General features: G+C 41.3%; 1 protein-coding gene across 1 annotated transcript in view; it reads left to right on the forward strand.

The window, feature by feature from the left end:
• Positions 1-562: 562 nt before the first annotated feature.
• LOC119409633 (GTPase IMAP family member 9-like) overlaps positions 563-7,867 on the forward strand; it is an 11,056-nt gene continuing 3,751 nt past the window's right edge. Inside the window, exons 1-2 of the mRNA XM_037676533.1 lie at positions 563-590; positions 5,819-6,530. Coding sequence (XP_037532461.1) covers positions 563-590; positions 5,819-6,530 — 740 coding nt within the window. The remainder of the gene's footprint in view (positions 591-5,818; positions 6,531-7,867) is intronic.

A 7,867-nucleotide genomic window follows, 5' to 3' on the forward strand; every position in this document is an offset into this window, starting at 1 on the left:
GTATCAGTTTTTGAGGTGGCTGCACAGATGAGCCATGAAGATGGGAGGACGAGTTGCTGAAGTCAGGTTCAGAAGTGAGGGGAGCAGCAGGAGGGTTTCACTATGTTTGTTCTGGGAGAAGTTCAGAGGATCTGCACTGCGTCTTTGTGGATCTATAGAGAGCATCTGATAGGAGGCTGAGAGAAGAATTGTTTAATGAGGAGGTCAGGTGTGGAGATGTGAGGGTGGTGCAGATCATGTACAAAGACAGGTGGGTTCAAGTTGGAGATTACATTATGGATCAGCTCTGAGCCCCTTATTGATGACAGAGATCAGGCAGAAGCGCTCGTTTACTATGATGTTTGCAGACAGAGTAGGGAGCAGGTGGAAGAGAGTCTGGAGAGGTGGAGGCTTGCTTTGGGAAGAAGATGAGTGAAAGCTGGTAGAAGTGAGACATAATCCATGTGTGTGAATGAGAGGGAGACAGGTGAGGATGTGTTAAAGAGCCTGGAGTCAACCTGCTGTGATGTTTGTGTTGGGCGTGGAGTTTCTAACAAAGACAGGAGGAGCAGCTGGAGGTGGCATGGACGAAGATGTTCAGATTCCAGAGGGTCAGCTCAGGATTGAAGGCAAAGTTAGAGAGGAAAAGCTGAACTGGTTTGGACACGTGTAGGCAAAGGACAGTGGACACATAGAAGAAAATATATTTTTATATGGAGCTGCCAGGGAGGAGGAGAAAAGGAGGACTACAGTGAAGATGTGTAGTGAAGGAGGACCTGCAGAGGAGGATGCTGGGAAGATGAAGATGAGGAGAGCAGCTGAAAGATGAGGAGGAAGAGCAATAAATGACTGATGAACATCAGCACAAGTGAAGAGAAATGTAGAAGTAACATCTGAACTGATGCACATTTTGTTGTGATGTCTTCACTCTTCAGGTTCTGGACCACAGAACAACCGGGTTACAGAACCTCCTGTGCTTTGAGTAACCCTTATGAAGCTGCTTTATCCAACTGGGACAAAAAGAGCTGCGACATGAAGAACCGCTGGATCTGTGAGGGCAGAGCTTTAATCCCACCGGATTAGGAACATTTCAGCTCTTATTCTGTTAATGATGTTCTTTCTCTGACAAAACTGATCATACTTTCCTAATATGTTAATAATTGTATTTAATTGTGAATATGGGACTAAATATTATCCTTTGAGCGTTGAGTGAGTTTCGCACAGAGAACCTGGTTTACAGGAGAATATTATTATTTGTTATGTTGGAAAATGCATCAGCTGAGATTCTCCTGTTACAATAAAAACAATAAAGTATTTATTTGAATTAATGTCACTGACATGGTTTAATTACTTTACTGGCCTTTCATTGGTCATTGGCTGGCAAGCCATTGCCAGTTAACAACATTTTGTTTCTCTGGGCTAAATACGAAACTCGTGAGAGGATTGATATTTTTTTGATGTTTGATGGTTATTAGGGCCTGCCAGAATAAAGGATTGGAAGGTTTTCCATAGATGTTCAGGTCTCGCTTGTAAATTAGACTGTTTGTCTCAACAGGATTACCTGTCTAAATAAAGATAAATAAATAAATAAAGTATTGGTGAAAATGTTTTTTAGCAGAATATTTCAGAAACCATTTGACGGACTGTAATATACAAATTTATTGGACTCATTCTGATTCAAGATGGCCACCACACATAGGCGTCGCAACAATTATATGTGATGGGGATGTGCCCCCCCCCCCCAAAAAAAAAAAATATTAATGAACTCAGCACTGTTTCTATTTCTTCGTGAACGAAATCATTGAATACTCAAACCACTAAAAGTCCACTCCGGGTTTTCCTGGTTACCTACAACAACTGACCATATGCAGTGTTTCCCCTCCATCATCTGCCTTGGCAGGGTACTCACAGGGGGAGGAGACCCCTCTGTTTTGCAGGCTAGCTTAGCGCCACATTGGTGCTGGCAGTTGTTGATGGGGGGTGGGGGTTTAGGATATGTGAGAAAAGTGAAGCGCTACTTCTGTAGCATCCTAGCTAATGCATCTGTATTGCACACCGTTAGCTTAGTGCTATGTTTAGTGCAGACAGTTTTTTGACATGGGGGTGGGGGCTAGGATCTAGGAAGCTTGAGAAAAGTGGAGTGTGCTCTATTCACACAAGGAGAGCTGTTGGTCAGGCTACTTCTTGTTGCTCTCTAAAATAGTTACTGAAGCAAGTGTTTACTTATATAGGTAAACGTAGATGTTTAACAACACGCTAAAATACACCAGAATGCAGGAAATGGCATCTTCAAATTTTTCTTCAGGAGATTCAGGAGGGCCTGAAGCAGCCGCCAGCCGGCCAAGCTGGTGAGCTAGGTCCTGCCTGGAGGAAGCTCCCGGACCAAGGGCAGCAGACAAACTGACTCCAAGGGCGGAAAGGACACGACCAGCCACCACCATCAGCTTCGACTGCAAGAACTACCAGAACGTGTTCCAATAGATCCGCAGGTCCTTCACCAACGAGTTGGGGGAGGCCGGAGAGGAGAACCAGCAGATGCTGCAGGAGCTCGTCAACACCAGCTGTTACCAGAAAGTACGCCTGGACCTGCCATTCTGTGTTCATTTCTACTTCCTGTCCTCTCAAACACCAGCAGGTTGAAGCAGACGGCCGCTCGTCCTGATCCTGGTTCTGCTGGAGGTTTCTTCCTGTTCAATGGGAGTTTTTCCTTTCCACTGTCTCCTTTGTGCTTGCTCAGGATGGGAGACTGTGACCAAGTGAAGATTCAACACGATTTGTTGCTTCCTCAGATAGATGACTTTTCCTAATTGGCTGTTTTATGTATGTTAATTGTAACTGCTCCCAAAGTCTTCTCGTCTGGTGCAGAATAAGGCCACGCTCCAACTGACGCTTACCCAGCTTTTAATTATTTCTTGTCAACACAGGACATCTTCTTTCACCAGCAAGCACCATGAAAAATGTGCTAAATACACAATATAAACACAAGTGTTAACAAAGGTGTCCCCCGCCTCTCACACACTAACTGCTGGACATGGGCACCACTGTGACCCCCGTGACCTGAAAACAAATAAAGCAGGTAAAGATAATGGATAATATTGTTTAATGAACACTAGGGGGCGCTGCATGACATCACATGGACAACATTCGGTACTAAATTAACAAGAAGATGCAGTTTCCATCTCTAAAGTCCTCATGAGTAACTTATTTTATAGTTCCTAAAGTTCCAAGTATTTACCCAGTAAATTACCAAGTAATTGAATATTTTAACACCTGTGGTTGCTCAGCAGTTTGTGATATTTTACTGAAAACTTTGTGAGGACGTGATTACCTGGTATTACTCATTACTACATTGTTACATTACTAAATGTTTGGTAATTTAGGGAGTGGCAGAGAAAGAGTTAGTAGATGAGTCTGTAACAGAATAAAACTTTAAACAACACTGTACTTAATTTAACATATAACGAGTTTTGTTCAGTTATTCACTGATTTTTTTCCACTCCGACTGATCATCTTATTTTTAGAAATAATGCTATATTTAAAAAAAAAAAAAGATGATGCGTTACAACTAGATCAACACTTTGATTAAAGCAATTTCAGTTTCAGAGTGTACATATTAGGGGTAATAGCTGATGTTTTTATTTTTTTAAAGTTCATATAAAGAGGCAGAGAAAATGTTTCAGTTTCATTCTGACAGTCAGAAAATGAAAGCAGTGTGTGTGTGTGTGGGTGTGTGGGCTATATTAAAGGCAGGATGCAGGAGACACTTCACATTTTCTGTTTCTTCAGGCTCCACAGCTCTCCTTAAGCGGATCAGAACCAACACCAGCTCCAATCATGTTGGCCCGTGTTGGTGAGTACAAGCACGTCCTCGTGTTCATTTGGTGACACTGTCAGCATTACGGCCTCAGAGCTGAATTTCTGAACTAAATGTTTTTAATTGAATGATGTTTTTATTCTCACTAACACTACGTTTGAATAATTCAACTGTTCATTTGACTGAGTCAGTTCAGTTCATTAAAAATCTTTATTAGAAACACAGAGTTTATTCCAAGTCGTGGTGAAGCGGAGGTTGTTAGAGTCTGACACCGGAGGGCGATAATGTTTCTGCTCATGTCTGTTTGGCTCCATGGCAACTAATTTAATACTAATTTATCAGGTCTCTCTTGTAAATGAGTCCTCGAGGCTCAGAGGGATTAACCTGTCTAAATAAAGGTTGAATGATTTTTTTAAATCATTTTAATTTAGTTTAATTAAACAGCCACAGGATTAATTTCAGTGAATCTTTCAGAGATGAATCACTGGATGAACGTCTTGAACTAACTTTTGGAGTCTGTTAAAATTAAGATGGCTGCCGCAGCTGACTGATCTTTATTTAGACAAGTTAATCCCATTGAGCCTCGAGGACTCATTTACAGGAGAGGCCTGATTTCAACAAAGGATGAAGACAACAATAGACAATTATAAAAGAGGCGTACAGATTTTTTATTTTTTTTTCAAATTAAAATAAGATGGCAAAAAAGTAGCAAAAACAGCTAGATTATAAGATGAATTTAGAAAACTAAAAACAGGAACATGTTCAGCTAGTTTTACAGAAACTGAGCTAAAAAAAAATTTGTGGTAGAAGCTGAGAGTCGTCTTCAACTGGCACTATAAGCTCACTTCTGCTATCTTTAGCATTTAGATAATATTTTTCTGCCTTTAGCTAGCATTTTGTTACTTTTAGCTTTTAATGTTTAATTTTTAGCTTTTAATCAATCTGTAGCTACTTTTAGCAAGACTTCTGAGTGCTGTTTGAGTGGGTAAATGAGGACACAGATTGTAGTGTAAAGCACTTTGAGTATCTCAATAAGATAGAAAGGTGCTATATAAGTACAGTCCATTTACCATTCTGTTAATTTTAGCTGATGTTTTAGCTTTTAGCTGATGTTCAGCTGTTTTTGGCTAAATTTTAATAGTGTTTTTAGCATTTAGCTCGTGTAACGTAAGTTTGACTTTGGCTGCTCCCTCCTTCACAGGGGGCCACAGCAAGCAGACTCACATGGAAGATTTGGCAATTTACTCTTTTGTTACTTTTAGAGCTCAGTGTTTTCCTACTTTTAACTTTTAAACAATCTTTTGAACTTTTTGCTAGACATTTGGTATTTTTAGCTGATATACTTTCAACATGTGTTTTGCTTCTTTTCACATTTAGCTTTTCTATTGTTGCTTTTAGCTAAAGAGTTCTACTTTTAGCTATTGGAACATTTTGCTACAAGTGTCTTTCTTCTTCTAGCATCTAGCTAATGTAATGCAGCTTTAAGCTGTTAGGTACTGTCTGCTTGTTTTAGCTTTTAGCTAGTGTTAAGCTTTTTTTTATTTAAATTTTTTTTGCTTTACGATCTCAGTTTCAGCTCCCTGTGGTCATATTGTTGTATTTGAACAAAAAAATGCAGTTCCTGTGGTTCCTCGCAGACTTTCCTTATTTCCCGCATTAACTGTCACCTTCCTTCTCAGCTCATTAATCAGCTGCAGCATCTCCCGTCTTTGACTTGCAGCTGAACTCCATCCATCCATCCATCCATCCATCCATCCATCCTTTATATTTACTCTCTTCTTCTTTTCCGGGTCGTGGGGGTTACTGTGACCATATATCCATCAGTTCAAAAAACGTTTTTCATTCATCATGTCCTGGATGACTGAGAATCTTCACCAGCACATATCCATCAGTCACTGGGCGAGAGGCAGGGGACACCCATGACAGGTCTCCAGTCCATCATAGGGACACATGGAGACAAAACGAGACAAACAACCATTCACTCTCTCACTCACCTTGACTTCCATCTTCGTTTCTTTCCCTCAGGAACGCCGCTGAAGCAACACGATGAGCTGAGGATAGTTCTAGTGGGGAAGTCTGGGATTGGGAAGAGCGCCTGTGGGAACACCATTCTGGGTCGAGAGTGCTTTGAGTCCAGGTGCAGTCCCAGGTCTCTGACTGTGGACTGCGCTAAAGCAATTGCTGTGGTGGACGGACAACGGCTTGCTGTCATCGACACTCCGGGTCTGACCGACGCCAGCTTTGGTTCGGCTAAAACAGCCAAAGATCTGAGCCCGTGCATCTCTTTCTCTGCTCCTGGACCCCACGTCTTCCTGGTGGTCGTCTCACTCAGCAGGTTCACTGAAGCAGAGAAGCAGATGGTGAAAAGGATCCAAGAAGTGTTTGGAGAAGCTGCAGACAGATACTGCATGGTCCTCTTTACTCACGGAGACCTTCTTGAAGATGAAACTATTGAGGAGTACTTGGTTGACAGTCCAGACCTGCAGGCCCTGGTGTCCAGCTGCAACAACCAGTTCCACATCTTCAACAACAGACTGAAGGACAAGAAGCCTCAGGTCATCAAGCTCCTGCAGAAGATCAGAAACGTCGTTCAGAAGAACGGAGGAAGCCACTACAGCATCGAGATGTTCCAGGAGGCTGAGAGGGACATCGAAAAGGAGAAACAACGCCGCCAGAGGGTGCAGGAAGAGGAAAGACGCAAAAGGATTGAAGCAATGCAGAGAGAAATAGAAGAGAAGTGTAAAACAGAATTAAAGAATTTAACAGATGAAGTCCAGACGCTGCAGAAGAACAGAGAGAAGACAAACATCCTGAGAGAGCAGCAAGAGAACATGCGCGACAAGTATGACATACTGTAAAAAATATACTCAACTTTACAAACGTTTGTCTCTAAACTTTAGCCAAAAGATAAGAATTTCACTTTTTAAGAAGTTAAATTTCATTCTTTGTATGATTTTTTTTTATTACAGCGGAGTTCCAGGAACACAGTGGGTCATCGGAGCCAGTGGGGGCCAAATCCACCCAGGAGGAAACCTGATGCAGTTTGAAAATGAAGGTAAAGAACGCGTGCTTTGATTTTTAAGTATCTTACAACACAAATGTATTTCTGTCAGACGCTCCATTTTTTAAGAATCAACTTTATTGTTTGTGATAACGTATTATTATTATTATTATATTAATGTATTAGAAGTGTCTTCAAAGTTCTGCAGATGTGGAAAAACAATAGTTTGTTCTCTTTCAATAAAGAACAAAAAAATGAATAAGCTGAAGCTGACAAAAGTAATATTGAGAAAATACAATTACTGAAAATAAACTGGTGAAAATCAGTAATTTCATTTTTTGCTCAACAGAATTTATTTAGAAAAACAAACTAAAGAAACTGGTCGTGACACAAAGGATGGTACTCAAACTGAATATTTTATTGCACATCCAACTATTTTCAGTCAGGTCATCTGGACAGTTCCTTTTTTTGTGCTGAAACGTTTCACCTTCGATCCAGAAGGCTTCATCAGTCAAGGAAACACACAACAAAACTGATTCTTCCCCCAACAGCTTACTCTAAAGTGGAACAAACCAGTTCTGCTTGTGATAAGATGGTCTATTTGGAACGCCCCCTCCTCCATTGCCGGCCCTCTTCCTTGTTGACAGTCGTGTCAAACTGGTTGAAAACAACAAAGTCCATGCTCAATAATCCAGGTATACAATCCAACATTTTTCAGTCAGGTCATCTGGACAGTTTCTTTTTTTGTGCTGAAACGTTTCGCCTTCGATCCGGAAGGCTTCATCAGAAGAAACTGTCCAGATGATCTGGCTGAAAAATGTTGGATTGTATACCTGGATTATTGAGCATGGACTTTGTTGTTTTATTGCACAATTTCTTGAGGCAACCAAGTGATTTCTGAAACTTTTCTGGGACTTCTACACATGTCTACAGGTGTTCTGGTCCATCTGTCCACAGGTGTTCTGGTCCACCTGTTCTCCAGGTGTTCTGGTCCACCTGTCCACAGGTGTTCTGGTCCACTTGTTCCCAGGTGTTCTGGTCCACCTGTTCTCCAGGTGTTCTGGTCCACCTGT

This window comes from Nematolebias whitei, chromosome 5, assembly GCF_014905685.2.
Source record: "Nematolebias whitei isolate Nwh7 chromosome 5, NemWhi1, whole genome shotgun sequence".
Lineage (NCBI taxonomy): Eukaryota > Metazoa > Chordata > Actinopteri > Cyprinodontiformes > Rivulidae > Nematolebias > Nematolebias whitei.